Below are 16,964 nucleotides of genomic sequence, written 5' to 3'. Positions count from 1 at the left end.
TCTGACCACCAGAACAATCTGGTGACTGCAGTCTGACTCCCCTAATCAATCTCCTTCCCACTACATCGTACCTCCAGGGGGTTTTATATACTAACCCCAAATATACTCTCTTGAATGTTTCCATCTCTGCACTAATGGTGCTTCCCCAACCCACGATCTTGCTGCCAAGGCCTGCCCTTTGGTTAAGGCCAGACCACGTTCGACTTTCCCTATGAGCCTGCCCCATCCTCCCTACCCGTCACTGAGTCTGTTCCTTCTCTCAGGTAAGAATGAATCTCATTAGCTCTATCATTTCCTATGTACAGAGCATTTTCTTCCTTGTTAACTGTCTGTATACATAATCAATCTCCACTCCCCTCCGTATTTCAACTACGTGGAATGCATAGATAATTATAATCTGTTGGATACGGAGATCATTATAATCTTATCATTCATACATACCTTTCTACAAATTGGTAGAGCATCAATTTAATAATATATAGCTTAATTTTTTTTTTAAAAAAAAGGATACTTGACTGCCCACAGAACCCATGAATAATATACAACAGCCAGTCACGGTGCACGGTGTTTTTAATTATATCCAGAAGTTCACCGTTCCACACATACTTCATATAAGGCTCGCTACAGATCCCAAATACGCCTGAAAAATAAGAGTTTGTATCAAAAAGATAAGGAAATGGGTTGACATTCAATTCATTTTTTTAAAAATTTTTTGAACATGCCCATAGTACGTGGGATTTCCCTGGCCAGGGAGCAAACCCTTGCCACTACAGCAGCTGGAGGCACAGCAGTGACAATGCTGGATGCTTAACCTGCCAGGCCACCAGGGAACTCCCTCGATTCATTTTTAAGTTCTTAAACTTTTTTGCTTTTAACTTCAAAATAAAAGGCCTGATTAATCACGTTGCTGTTTTCAGTGGATATAGCTCATCACCCAGAGCTGTGCTGATTCTGTACAACATTTAAAAAAAAAAAATTTGATTTGTGAGAGTTTTTAACTTAAGAGAAAAGGAAGCAGGGAAATTAAGGACACTTGGACAAATACATGAATAAGGCTGAGAGACAGCAAGAACAGTGGCTGGGGCATCACTCTGGGGTGAGAGTGCAGGGTCCAAATCCTGACTCTGCCTCATGACAGAGTGACAGGTGCAACCAAGAGGGTTACTCACTACCTCAGTGCCCCTGTTTGCTCATCTGCACCTGTATCAAGCAGTTGTTGTAAAGATGAAGTAAGTTGTTAATGCACATAAAATGCTCAGAAGAAGTCTGGTGCCTTAGTGATCCATCGGTGACAGTTATTACATCAAGCCTTTTTTTTTTTTTTTTTGTCTTTTTAGGGCCCCACCCATGGCATATGGAGGTTCCCAGGCTAGGAGCTGAATCAGAGCTGTAGCTACTGGCCTACGCCACAGCCACAGCCACACAGGATCCAAGCTGCATCTGCAACCGACACCACAGCTCATGGCAACACTGCATCCTGAACCCACTGATGGAGGCCAGGGATCGAACCCACATCCTCATGGATACTAGTTGGATTCGTTCCTGCTGCACCATAATGGGAACTCCAAAATAAAATTTTTAGAAAACAAACAAAAAATCCTAAACCCTCTTGGCCCTTTCCGTGACATTACACTGAGCATGAATAATACAGACATGGATTGGAGTCCCGTTTTTGCCACTTGCCAGATCTGTGACCTTTGTCGAGTTACTTAACATTTCGGAACCTCAATTTTCTCAACTGTAAAATGATGTTACGACTCACCTCAGAGGAACTGTTCAGATTAAATAATATATGCAAAATGACTGCGCTGCCTGACGCAGTCAAGACTTTTTAAAAAATGTATTATTTTCCTTTCCCACCTACCCCGACACCTCTCCCCTCACTCTCTCTTTCCTATCAGTTCCCCCTAAGTAGCAAGAGAGTAATGCATCCTTCTCTACAAAATAAGCTATGTCCTCTTCACCAGAACCTGTGAATACGTGATGTCACATGGGATGAGGAGGACTTCAAGTTGCACGTGGAACTAAGGTTTCTAATCAGGCAACCTTGAGAGGGGGAGACTATTCTGGATTGTCCAAGTGGACTCAACATAACCACAGGGTTATAAGAGAGGAAAACAGGTATGAGTGACAGAGGATGTGATGAGGGGAAAGTCCTTGGCCAGCCATTGCTGGCTTTGAAGATGGAAAGGGCAAGAAAAAGGATTTTCCCCTAGGGTCTCAAGAAAGGAATGCAGCCTCACCGACACTTCAATTTTAGTCCACTGAGACCTATTTTGGACTTCAGACCTCTCTAAGATAATAAATTTGTGTAGTTTTAAGTCACTGAGTTTGTGATACTTTTTATAGCAGCTATAAATACCTCACACAAGTTATTATCTATCATGCAGAACTGCTCTACAATAGCTAAAAAAAAAAAGAAAAAGAAAAAAAAAAGGCAATGGCTTTCAGAGGCTTAATTCAGATCCCAGAACAGACACTCAAATTCAGATCTGAGATGACACAGAGTGAAAATGTGGTGATGTTTTCAGCTTTTCTACTACTAAGTGTGACATTTAGAAGAAATGATGTAACACATATTCAAGCACACACTACCTTACCCTCCCCTGTCTCTAGTTGCATAGGTCCCCATTCAGATGTCTGAGCCACAGCAAATTTCTATGATTTAGATGTTCTGCAGTAGGGACAGTGCACCAGGTTTGGCCTTAGCTCAATCTGATAAACTAACAAGAGTCAAAAGCAGTAACAGAGACTGCATTCAGTTGAAGCAACAGTCTAAGTCTTCTTACAAAGGACCAGAACCTTTGGCAAAATGCTAACAGAACACAGCCTCTTTTTTTTTTTTTTTTTTCTTTTTGCCTTTTCTACGGCTGCTCCCGTGGCATATGGAGGTTCCCAGGCTAGGGGTCTAATTGGAGCTGTAGCCACCGGCCTACACCACAGCCACACCAATGCGGGATCAGAGCCGCATTTGTGACCTACACCACAGCTCACAGCAACGCCAGATCCTCAGCCTACTGAGCGAGGCCAGGGATCGAACCTGCAACCTCATGGTTCCTAGTCGGATTCGTTAATCTCTGAGCCACAACAGGGATTCTGCCTCTTCTTGAGTGTCCTGTAAGGACATCTTCTGGGAACGTACATGCTACCCTCTGCACCACCACCTTCATCACTTTGGGCACTGATGAAGGTGCCCAAAGATATTACTGGCTTTTTATGTTTCCACAGTAAGTCCAATTCAACTAAACTGCCCCTCAACTTTCGAGTTCGAAACAATTCCTTCACAACATTTACTTGAGCAATGCCTCTGGCTTTAGAATTCTAAATCATTCTAATTAGATCAACCCCCAAATCTAGGGGTAAAAGTACCAATTCTTTGGTGGGACTGGTTAGTCTCAGAACTCCAAGGTCACCCGAGACTACTCACACAGAGTTCCTACAGTAATCCCACAGTGCTCCTTGACAGAAGCAGGACCTGTGAGGGACCAGTGGGTCAAGTTGGGATGAATCAAAGTCATCACAGCCCATGACCTGCTGCAAGGGTACCTCTGGGCCTCAGCTTCCTAATTAGCCTTTATTTCTTTAAAAGTAGCATTAGACTGCTGAGCAGAGTTTTTATGAAGATTAGAGATATTACATATAAGTGTCTAGGGTGCAATGGGCAACCCATAGTAAAATTTTTCTAAAACTCAGCCCATTTGGAATTGGTCTCTATGAAGGAAATTAAGATGCTAGTGTGTATGCTCCAGTATTTAAAAACAAAAACTAAATTCTCTATTCAAAGACTAGAGCTGAATGTACTACATAAAGAGTGCACGAGGGCGTGGCTCACCGGTTAATGAACCTGACCAGGATCCATGAGGACACGGGTTCGATCCCAGGCCTCACTCAGCAGGTTAAGGATCTGGCATTACCATTACCTGTGGTGTAGGTTGCAGATGCAGCTCGGATCTGGCGTTGCTATGGCTGTGGTGTAGGCCAGCAGCTGTAGCTCTGATTTGACCCCTAGGCCTGAGAACCTCCATATGCTGCAGGTGTGGCCCTAAAAATGAGAAAAAAAATGCACTAAATTTTGCTAGAAAATGTCAGTATACAATTTTCTGGCTTGTCCGCATATGATATCATTTGGTGATATATGATTTCTACAAAAATGAATTGGTCAAGTTTATATATCTGAAACAACCTCACATAAGTACAAAGAGCAAAGGGGAATGGAAAAATATGAGGGAAATGTGAGTGAGTTTAATGAAATGCCATTTCATGGATGACACATTAACATATATTAGATGTGCTGAAAACCACCTACCGCTTCTACCCTGTGTAATTAATCCTTCATCTTCAAAAATGTCGAAACTCTCCTGGCGGGTCTGGGTCGTTTCTGACTTTAACATCTCCAGGGGCATTCGCAAGACAGTGAGATTATACTGAAGTGAGTGGGACAAATCATAGCTGTAACTGAGAAAAGATTTGAAACTTAATAGGAATTAGAAAAGCAAAAATGTATTTCACAGTCTTAGCTCCCAGAAGGAATTAAAACCTATGAAATTACTTAGCACCTTTTATTTTCCTTGAAAGCAATGTTGTTCATAGAAGCACCGTAAAACACAGTAAATCATGTATATATATATAATTGAAAATTTAAAAGTCTTTGTATGATTTAGGCATTTGTATAACTAAAAATATACCTGAATCACCACATTCATAGATTTGCAATGTGCATTTTTTTGGTTATTATAAATGCATTAAAGATGTTATAACATCCACTACAATATTGCATGGTCTGAACTCTAGTTTACCCATGAATGGAAACAATTCTATTAATTATTAATGGTGGTATCATAACTAACTTAGTAATAAAACAAGAATAAGTAACACAAGTCACTACAATGAAACATGCTTGAGGAGTGTAATAGTCATCCCCCAAATTATAACAGTTTGTGTAAATGTGCACAAAATTCATAATTTTTATAAGTATCTCTAGCTACATATTTTTAGCACAGAATTTCAGACAGTATCTAGAATTCTTTAAGCTTACAGGAATTTGAAAGTAGTTTAGTAATATTTTAAGATGGTTACAATTTTTTCTGGATACATGCCCATTATTTTAATGATTTCTTCTTCTTTTTTTTTTGTCTTTTTGTCTTTTTGCTATTTCTTGGGCTGCTCCCGAGGCATATGGAGGTTCCCAGGCTAGGGGTCGAATTGGAGCTGTAGCCACCGGCCTACACCAGAGCCACAGCAACGCGGGATCCAAGCCACGTCTGCGACCTACATCACAGCTCACGGCAACGCCGGATCGTTAACCCACTGAGCAAGGCCAGGGACCAAACCCGCAACCTCATGGTTCCTAGTCGGATTCGTTAATCACTGCGCCACGACGGGAACTCCGATTTCTTCTTTATTAATATAATTTGAAATTTATTTCATCTGTGAAATTAATTTTTATCACATTTGCTTGAAAGGGCCATTAATTTAACTAGCATCTAATCTCACAGGAATAAAAACTGTATTAAGAAGTTGGTTTTTCAATCCCATTTATAAGAGCATTTTATAAAAATACTTAGGAATAAATTTAACCCAGGAGGTAAAAGATCTTTACACTCAAAATTTTCAGCCATGAATGAAATAAATTGAATAAGACACAAATAAATGGAAAGATAGCCAGTGTTCATGGAACAGAAGAATTAATATTGTTTAAATGTCCATACTACCTAAAGCCATCTTTGGATTCAATACAATCCCTATCAAAATTCCAATGACATTATCCACAGGAATACAAGAAACAATTCTAAAATCTGTATGGAACCACAAAAGACACCTAATAGCCAAAGCAATTTTAAGAAAGAACAAAGCTGGTGGCATCAAACTTCTTGCTTTCAAATACAAAGCTATGGCATTCAAAACAGTATGTTACTAATATAAAAGAGATACTCCTTTTTCATTTCTAATTTTGTTTATTTGGGTTCTTTCTCTCCTCTTCTTAGTGAGTCTATCCAGGGGGTTGTCAATTTTGTTTACCTTTTTAAAGAACCAGCACTTGGTTTTAGTAGTTTTCTCTGTTTTTTGCATCTCTATTTTACTGATTTCCTCTTTGATCTCTATAATTTCCTTCATTCTGCTGACTTTAGGTCTTTTTTGTTCTTTTTCTAATTCGTTTAGGTGGAGGGTTAAGTTGTCAATTTGAGATCAAATAAACAAAATCAGAAATAAAAAAGGAGAAATCACAATGGATACTGCAGAAATACAAAAAAAATAAGAGAATATTATGAACAACTATATGCCAACAAATTTGACAATCTGGAAGAAAGGGACAGTTTTCTAGAATCTTACAGCTTGCCAAAACTGAATCAAGAAGAAACAGACCGGAGTTCCCGTCGTGGCGCAGTGGTTAACGAATCCGACTAGGAACCATGAGGTTGCGGGTTCGGTCCCTGGCCTTGCTCAGTGGGTTAAGGGTCCGGCGTTGCCGTGGTGTAGGTTGCAGACGCGGCTCGGATCCTGCGTTGCTGTGGCTCTGGCGTAGGCCGGTGGCTACAGCTCTGATTCAACCCCTAGCCTGGGAACCTTCATATGCCGTGGGAGCGGCCCAAGAAATAGCAACAACAACAACAACAACAACAAAAAAGACAAAAGACAAAAAAAAAGAAGAAGAAACAGACCAACTGAACAGATTGATCACTAGAAATGAAATTGAAGAGGTCATAAAAACACTCCTTACAAATAAAAGTCCAGGACCAGATGGCTGCATAGGGAATTCTATCAAACATATAAAGATGATCTGGTGCCCATCCTCCTTAAACTTTTTCAAAAGGTTGAAGAAGGAACACTCCCAAAGACATTCTACGATGCCATCATCATTTCTCAACAAAATTTTAGCCAACCAAATCCAACAACTTATCAAAAAGATCATATACCATGACCAGGTAGGGTTCATCCCAGGTTCACAAGGATGGTTCAACATACACAAATCAATCAACATTATATACCACATTAACAAAAGAAAAGTCAAAAAACATACGATCATCTCAATAGATGCAGAAAAAGCATTTAACAAAGTCCAACATCCATTCATGATCAAGACTCTTGCCAAAGTGGGTACAGAGGGAACATTCCTGAATATAATCAAAGCCATTTATGATAAACCCACAGCAAATATAATCCTCAATGGGGAAAAACTGAAAGCCTTCTCACTCAAATCTGGAACAAGACAGGGATGCCCACTCTCACCACTGCTATTCAACATAGTTTTGGAAGTCCTATCCACAGCGATTAGACAAACAAAAGAAATAAAAGGCATCCAAATAGGAAGAGAAGAGATCAAACTGTCACTGTATGCAGATGACATGATACTATACATAGAAAACCCTAAGGACTCAACCCAAACACTACTTGAACTGATCAACAAATTCAGCAGAGTAGCAGGATATAAGATTAACATTCAGAAATCAGTCGCATTTCTATATACCAACAATGAAATATTAGAAAAGGAATAGAGAAATACAATACCTTTTAAAATTGCACCTCACAAAATCAAATACCTCGGAATACACCTGACCAAGGAGGTAAAGGACTTATATGCCGAGAACTATAAAACTTTAATCAAAGAAATCAAAGAAGATGTAAAGAAATGGAAAGATATTCCATGTTCATGGGTTGGAAAAAAATCAATATTGTAAAAATGGCCATCCTACCCAAAGCAATCTACAGATTCAATGCAATCCCTATCAAATGACCCATGACATTTTTCACAGAACTAGAACAAACAATCCAAACATTTATATGGAACCACAAAAGACCCAGAATCGCCAAAGCAATCCTGAGAAACAAAAACCAAGCAGGAGGCATCACTCTCCCAGACTTCAAGAAATACTACAAAGCCACAGTCATCAAGACAGTGTGGTACTGATATCAAAACAGACAGACAGACCAATGGAACAGAATAGAGAACCCATAAATAAACCCTGACACCTATGGTCAATTAATCTTTGACAAGGGAGGCAAGAACATCAAATGGGGAAAAGAAAGTCTATTCAGCAAGCATTGCTGGGAAACCTGGACAGCTGCATGCAAAGCAATGAAATGAGAACACACCCTCACACCATGCACAAAAATAAACTCAAAATGGCTGAAAGACTTAAATATACGACAGGACACCATCAAACTCCTAGAAGAAAACAGAGGCAAAACACTCTCTGACATCAACATCATGAATATTTTCTCAGGTCAAGTCTCCCAAAGCAACAGAAATAAGAGCAAAAATAAACCCATGGGACCTCATCAAACTGAAAAGCTTTTGCAAGCAAAGGAAACCAAAAAGAAAACAAAAAGACAACTTACAGAATGGGAGAAAATAGTTTCAAATGATGCAATGGACAAGGGCTTAATCTCTAGAATATATAAGCAACTTATACAACCCAGCAGCAAAAAAGCCAATCACCCAATGGAAAAATGGGCAAAAGACCTGAATAGACTGTTCTCCAAGGAAGATATACAGATGGCCAACAATCACATGAAAAAAATGCTCAACATCGCTGAGTATAAGAGAAATGCAAATCAAAACCACCATGAGATTACCACCTCACACCAGTCAGAATGGCCATCATTAAGAAGTCCACAAATAACAAGTGCTGAAGGGGTTGTAGGGAAAAGGGAACCCTCCTGCACTGTTGGTGGGAATGGAAACTGGTACAGCCACTATAAATAACAGTTTGGAGATACCTTAGAAATCTATACATAGAACTTCATATGACCCCGCAATCCCACTCTTGGGCATATATGCGGACAAGAGTTTCCTTGAAAAAGACACATGCACCACATGTTCATTGCAGCACTATTCACAATAGCCAAGACATGGAAACAACCTAAATGTCCATCGACAGATGATTGGATTAGGAAGATGTGGCATATATACACAATGGAATACTACTCAGCCATAAAAAAGAATGACATAATGCCATTTATAGCAACATGGTTGGAACTAGATAGAGACTCTCATACTGAGTGAAACAAGTCAGAAAGACAAAGACAAATACCATATGATATCACTTAAAACTGGAATCTAATATCCAGTACAAATGAACATTTCCACAGAAAAGAAAATCATGGACTTGGAGAATAGACTTGTGGCTGCCTGGGGGGAGAGGGAGGGAGTGGGAAGGATCAGGAGCTTGGGGTTATCGGATACAACTTGGAATGGATTTACAATGAGATCCTGCTGAGTAGCATTGAGAACTATATCTAGATACTTATATTGCAACAGAACAAAGGGTGGAAAAAAATGTATACATGTAAGTGTAACTTGGCCTCCATGCTGTACAGTGGAAAAAAAATTAAAAAAAATTTTTCACAGTTAAAAGAAAAAAAAATATTTGAGGTTTTCAAAAATTATTTTAATTGTATAAGGAAACAAAAGTGAACTTTTAAAATACAAATTTGGATATATATTTTTATTTAAGTAAACATATGTGTAAAAGATATTAACTAAATATTATACAAAGACTGATAAACAGGAATAGTTCCTATCTTTTTTGAGATTCACAAGTTACCCAATTTGTTTCCACATTTTTAATATATCTCTTCCTATAAAAAAAAGAGATACTTAGAACAAAACAAAATTGAGAGCCCATAAATAAACCCACTCATACATATAGTCAAATGGAGAAAGGATAGTCTTTTCAATAAATGATGTTGGCAAAACTATATAATCACCAGCAGTAGAATGAAACTGGACCCCTCTCTTAGGCCACTCGCAAAAATTAACTCAAAATAGTTAAAGACTTAAATTTAAATGTAAGACTATAAAAACTAGTAAAAGAAAACACAGGAAAAGCTTCTTGACATTGTCAAGACCAAAGATTTTTTCAGATATGACACCAAAGAGATACCTGCACCTCCATGCTCACTGCAGAATTCATCATATATATATATGAGTCATATATATGTGTGTATGTATCTATATAATATACATATACACATATATGTGTTTATACATATATATACACATCTATATGGTGAGTCATTTATCTGTGTATATATATTACAATGGAATATCATTTGGGCATAAAAAAAGAAGGGAATCCTTCCTTTTGCAACATCATGAATGGACCTTGAGGGCATTATGTTAAATGATGTAAGTAAAGAAAGAAATATTCTATGTTCTCACTTACATGCAGAATCTTAAAAGGACGAACTTACAGTAGAATGGTAGAAATGGAGGAAATGCAGAGATGTTGTTAGCCATAATATAAATAAGATCTGAGTATCTAATGCATAGCATGGTAACTACAATTAACAATACTGAATTATATACCTGAAATTTGTTAAGGGAATAAATCTTAAATGTTATCAGTATACACACACACAATACCACAATTGTGGGACAGAATGAAGGAGTTAACTAACCTTACTGAGGTAATCATCCTGCAATATATATGTATATCTAATCATCACATTGTATAACTTAAACTTACATATATTAATAAAGTCTCAATAAGGTTGGGGGGGGAGAAGTTTTTTTTTTTTTTTTTTTTACTTTTAATAATAAATTCTTCCTATCTGAAACAATAGCTTTATTCTAGCTGAAGAATGTAGTATAACCTTTAAGTTTTTTAACCTTACATTTTAACTTATGGACTGACTTGATCAGAACTCAGTATGGGGATGCAGATTAAGTTAAAAAACATGAAGCAGGGGGAGTTCCCATTGTGGCTTAGCAAGTTAAGAACCTGACTAGTATCCATGAGGATGCAGGATTGATCCCTGGCCTTGCTCAGTGGGTTAAGGATCGGCATTGCCACAAGCTACAGCTTAGATCTGGCATGGCTGTGGTATAGGCTGGTAGTTGCAGCTCCAATTCAACCCCTTGCCTGGAATTTCCATATGCCACGGGTGCCACCATAAAAGAAAAAAAAAAATATGAGGGAGGAAAAAAATCATTTCTAAAAGTACCACCCAGCTTCAGTAATAACTCACAGAGTCTATCAATATAATTAAGCAAAAAAAGGTTGAAAGGCAAATTATGGGGAAAAATACAATGAAAATACACATTCAATAATTTTTGGAAGCAAAAATTATTTCTTTAGGAGCCCTTTACTATTTCTAAATTAATTTTCTTCAGTTTACATCAATGAAGACATAATCGACTCTACATAGTATGTAGGTTTTTATTTCATAGATAAGTGGTTAACTATATTAACACTTTAAAAATAAATTTAAAATAATGCAAAATATCCTAACAGCATATCACACTAAGAGCTACCAACACTCTGGGTCCTTGTCTAGTTCTCTATGACTCAGGTCCTAATTGCTACATGCTGTTTTGTATTCTACCTTTTAGTATGGACATTATAACTGACAGAATTTTCCACTGGCACAATAACTCTCCATCTACCTGGCCTACATATTGGTCACATCAGCAGTGGTATAATACCGCATCATGATACCCTGCTATAATTTACTTATTTTTCAATTATTGATATTTGGGTTGTTCCTAGTTGGTTTGTTGGTGGGTTTGCCTGTTTGGGACATCATAAATAGAGTAGCTATTAATGTCTCTCATAGTGAGAATAACTATCATATAATTTAACCACTCAAAATTCCAAATATCTGATTTTTTTTTAAAAGGAGAAAATACTGTATAATACTATTTTAGATGAAAAAAATGGCTATTTTTAAAAAAGAATAATCAAAGTACTACTATGGCCTCCTGATTCTGTTTTTACCCTTTGGAAAATAATATAAACATTTAAGAACCTGACAGGAGGAAAACTAAGCTCAAACTTACCTGAAGTAAAAATTGCTAGAGAGGTCCACGTTTTGAAATATTCGTAGATACCTAAAAAAGTGATGGCTATAATTAACAACATGATGACATAACATAGTTAGCACTGCTGTATGATATACATGAAAGCTGTTAAGAGAGTAAATCCTAGGAGTTCTCATCACAAGGAATTTTTTTTTTATTGGTATCTACATGAGATGATGGATGCTAACTAAACCTACTGCAGTAATCATTTCGCAATATATTTAAGTCATGCCATTAAGCTCAATGCCTTAAATTTACATAGTGATGTAATTATATCAATAAAACTGGGGGAAAAAACAAAATCAAAACCTATTATACTCATACAAACTAGTATTTTTTCATTGCTTAATATACGTTATTATGTACATTTATTATTTGCAAAAACACTCATTTGAACTGAGGAGCTCAATCCATAACTGGAGAAGAGATTTCATCTGGAACAATTCTTAAGTATCCTGATCATCACTTCTGAGTCCCTAAACTTTACAGTTTGACCGCTTCCTCATCACTGATTATGCCAGAGACAGGAAGTCTTGCTCTTACATATTTAAGGTGCTTAGACTTTGAGCAAGACAGAAGTGAATACTGTTACTGTTTTCACTATGCGTTCTGCCAATGCTTTGAGGTTGGAGAGGGGGAGGCACAAAAACAAGCAAAAATCTTTGCGGGGCACCATAATTTTCAGCTGGAAACTTTTTCAAACTAAAAAAAAGCACAGGATAAAATATCCATGTATCTATCACTCAGGATTAATAAATGTAAACTTTCTCTCATACTCAACTTTTTAAAGACATTTCATCACAAATGGGTATTAAATTTGTCAAATATATTTTCTACAAATATTAAGATAATTGTAATATCCCCCAGCAATATTTTAATGTGGTGAATTGCTATAGCCCATTTTCTCATGTTGAAACAATCATGTCGTATTGGGATCACCTCTACTTGTCATTACATATGAAATGTTTTACGATACTTTATTTCCCAATAGTAGACCCAAAATTTTTACTTAAGTCCATTATTGGATTAGGTAGCTTTATTAGGTAATTTATAAGTATGTTAAAAGTTTATCTATGCTGGTAATAGTATAAGTCTACCTATAACAAGCTATTAATTTTTTTATTAAAGTATAGTTGGTTTACAATGTTCTGTCAATTTCTGCTGTACAGCAAAAAAAAATGACCCAGTCATACATATACATTTCCTTTCCCTTTTTTTTGTTTTTTGTTTTTTGCTTTTTAGAGCTGCACCCACGGTATATGGAAGTTCCCAGGCTAGGAGCTGAATTGGAGCTGCAGCTGCCGACCTACACCACAGGCACAGGAACACCAGATCCAAGCCGCATCTTTGACCTACACCACAGCTCACGACAATGCTAGATCCTTAACCCACTGAACAAGACCAGGGATTGAACCTGTATCCTCATGGACACCATCAGTTGGGTTCATTACTGTGAGCCACAATGGGAACCCCCTATATTTCTTTTCTTATATTATCTTCCACCATGGTTTATCCCAGGAAATGGGAGACAGTGCCCTGTGCTATACAGCAGGACTTCACTTGTAATAGTTTGATTCTACTAAGCCCAAACTTCCAGTCCATCCCACAATATAGCTGTATCTTATTCTGGATAATGTCCATTTACTATACCATATTAATCATAAGATAATTTCACTTTTTAAAGATAGTCAAATCACTACATAGAACAACATAATTCGTTCTACTATTCTTGGCTGAGGAATCAAAGATGGGGCTTATAAATATAAACCTCTTCAATTTTTCCCATCCCTTGGATTCATATGCACTGGCCTGATACTTATTCATTTATTGAAGTATAGTTGATTTATAATGTTTCAGGTGTACAGCAAAGTGATTTGGATATAAGGATATTCTTTTTCAGATTCTTTTCCATTATAGGTTATTACAAGATAGTAAATATGGTTACTTGTGCTATACAGTAGGTCCTTGTTGTTTTACCTATTTTATGTGTAGTAGCGGGTATCTATTATTTCCAAATTCCTTAATTTATCCCTCTTCTAACCCTCGCTTTCATCTTCAGTAGCCATGTTTATTTTCTATGTCAGTGAGTTTATTTCTGTTTTGAAAATAAGTTCCTTTATGTCTTTTTAAAAAGATTCCTCTCTGATTCACTTCTAATCGACATCCTATGCCTGCCTATAAACTACATGAGACAAATTTTTTTTTCAGTTGTTTAAGACAAAAGTCCACTTTATCTGGTAAACTCACCCTTATCTGAAACAGATTATTTTCTTTAATTACCCAACTCCAAGTATCATAGACAATGTCACAAAGGTCCAGAAAACCACTACCTAAGAGGGTCTTTAAATTTTGGTTCATGTATGTATCTAGAGCAACACTATACAAAGTACAGGGTGGTATGTGTGACTGGGTCATCTGCTGTACAGTAGAAAACTGACAGAGCGCTGTAAACCAGTTATAATGGAAAAAATAAAAATCATTATAAAAGAAAAAAGAAAGAAAAAAATACGGGGTGTAATTAAAATCTAAACTGTTATCTTTCCTAAAACTTATAAATATGACTTTGTTCCATTTTAACCTTTAATATTAAAATAAGCCAATTCTAATTGTTTCTCTATCAACTTATTAATTTATTAGTAGCCTTTCCCCACATGCCCAAGGCTCCAATAATGTCCCCCCGAAACATTTTAAAGGTTTCAAATTCATAGAAAAAAAATCAGGGGGAAAAAAACAGTGTAACAGTAGTATGCCCTTCACCTGAATTCACTGTTAAATTTTTCTCCTTAAACGTACACACATGATTCTCTCTCTTTAAATACACAAGTACATTTTCTTTTTCTTATTTATTTTATTTTATTTTATTTTTGGCCACACCTGCAGCACGTGGAAGTTCCCAGTGCAGGGATCAAACCCCTGCCACAGCAGTAACCAAGCCACGGCAGTGATAACACTGGATCCCTAACTCGCTGCACTACAAGGAACTCCTAACACTTTATTCTTTCTAAACCATTTACAGTAAATAGAAGACATGATGACACCTCACTCCTGGATGTTTTAGTACTCATCTATTATGAACAAGGGCAATCTCCAAAGTAACCATAATATCACTACGCCCTCAAATTTAATATTGATCCAATATCATCTTACATAGCCCATAAACAAACTGTCCCAGTCAAGTTGTTTTAGTTCCGTGTGTGTACACACGCATGCATGTGCCATGTTTTAATCCAAGATTCAAAAGAAATTCAAGCGTTGCATTTTGTCATGTTTGTTCTAAAATCTGCAACAACCCTCTTGCTCTTCCTGTATTGATGACCTTGACATTTTTGAAGAGTCCAGGCCAGCTGTCTCACAGAATGTCCCACAATATGGATTTGCCCGATTATTTCCTCATGCTTAGATTCAAGTTAAATATTTTTAGCAAGAAAACTACACAAGGAGCAGGTGTCCTTCCCACTGCTTCACATTAAGAGGCATATATATAATGTCAGTTTTGTCTCATTTTTAGTGATGCTAAGTTTGATCATTTGGTTAAGTATGTTTATTATTTATAAAGGAAAACATGACAAAGATATTCATGGAGTATGGTATTGTTGAGACTGAGCGAATATCTGTTCCTCAATAATAACCTCTCAACTAATGCTTTTAGCAGCCATTGTTGATTCTTGCCCAAATCAACTGTCATAATGGAATTTTTTAAACAGCCCTTGAACAAAAGCTGTAGCATTCTGAGCCAGTATTTTACATTTCCAATATTTTACATTTCTGACATATAAACCTTTTGACTGTATTTTGTTTTCTAATTGGTCTACCACACTTAAAAGAAAAAAAAAAAAAAAGACAGCAGTTACCACCAGTACATACCTAGCTTCATCAGGATGAGTAATCCGTACAGAATCATTGGGTATATAGATCATATTTGTATCTTCAATCTTATATATTGCATGACCTCCAATATCTGCCATCTTCCTCCTTTTGGTTATTAACACAATATAATAGCCTTCTAAAAATCTAACAAAACCTACAAAAAAAAGATAAATACGTTTTCTCAACTCGGTAACGTTTTTAGATACATATTTAAAAGGCAAAGACTTTTGACATATTTCTTTCCTCCTTTATTATTTCTATCATTTATAGCCATGTCTTAGAATCATCCTCTAAAAATATCTACACTGACATTTGTCTCACTTAAAAATTACTCTCAACAATTTTATTCCATCACTCCTTTACACTTAGTTTCATTCCAAACAGGATTGAGATGTTTTAAACAAGAATGTATGTAAGATTCAGGGGAGTTGTTCAATGGATATAGAGTTTTAGTTCTGCAAAATGAAAAAGTTCTAGAGAAATGCTGCACAACAAGGTACATAGATTTAATACTACTGTATTGTACATCTAAGATGCTTCATTATAACTTTTATGTTTTTTACACATACCGAGGTAAAAAGTATGTAAAATAAAATTAAATTCTCAGAAACTTACAGCACTGAGATAACACGTCCTGTGAATTTCAATGAAGTATAATGATTAAGCACCTCCTTGGATGTGCTTGATCATGGAACCTCTTCCCCATTAAAAAAAAAATTAACCAATGGATAAATATTCTAAGGAACATTAAATGTTGCTCAAAAGGAAGAACAAACATCATGGCCTTTTGATTACTAGTGGCAAAACCCCCACCTTGGGCCAGCTTTTAAAATAGGGATTTACACTAAGGAAACTGAGGTGTTCCATGACACCAATGGGCAACGACATGATTGGGCCTCAAAAAGAAACCTTGTCAAGATAAAATCAGTGAACATATGCTACAATCTTTCTCTCCATAGACCCGGTACCTCCACTTGTCTAGATCACGTGGTAGGAAACACAGCCCTAGGTCTTACATTCAAAAGCTTCACTAGGAAGAAAACAGCTTTATCAAGCTCAATTCCACAATTCCTAGGGAAGGACTTGGATTGGCCCAATTTGGGTCAGGGACCCAACCCTGAACCAACCAACTGTGGCCAAGGAATGGATTCACATTGCACTGGAAGTCATGCTCACAATGACTAGGTGACTTAGATGGGGTGCCAGTTCCCAGGAAAATGGAAACGTTGAGCAAAGAAAACAATACATCCATTCAATAACATTTCCTTCCTGTAATTATTCATAAATATCACTT

General features: G+C 36.9%; 1 protein-coding gene across 2 annotated transcripts in view; it reads right to left on the bottom strand.

Annotated features, from left to right (window-relative positions):
• The window catches only part of FIG4 (FIG4 phosphoinositide 5-phosphatase), a 143,602-nt gene that overhangs the window by 94,056 nt on the left and 32,582 nt on the right, over positions 1–16,964 (bottom strand). For both annotated transcript variants that reach the window (XM_047762592.1, XM_047762602.1), the window contains 4 exons: positions 15,668–15,824; positions 11,783–11,833; positions 4,307–4,455; positions 512–640 (listed from right to left, as the gene is read on the bottom strand). In XM_047762592.1, the coding sequence (XP_047618548.1) occupies positions 512–640; positions 4,307–4,455; positions 11,783–11,833; positions 15,668–15,824 (486 nt within the window). The remainder of the gene's footprint in view (positions 1–511; positions 641–4,306; positions 4,456–11,782; positions 11,834–15,667; positions 15,825–16,964) is intronic.

Source organism: Phacochoerus africanus, chromosome 2 (assembly GCF_016906955.1).
Source record: "Phacochoerus africanus isolate WHEZ1 chromosome 2, ROS_Pafr_v1, whole genome shotgun sequence".
NCBI lineage: Eukaryota > Metazoa > Chordata > Mammalia > Artiodactyla > Suidae > Phacochoerus > Phacochoerus africanus.
This window is presented reverse-complemented; position numbering and strand designations above follow the sequence as displayed.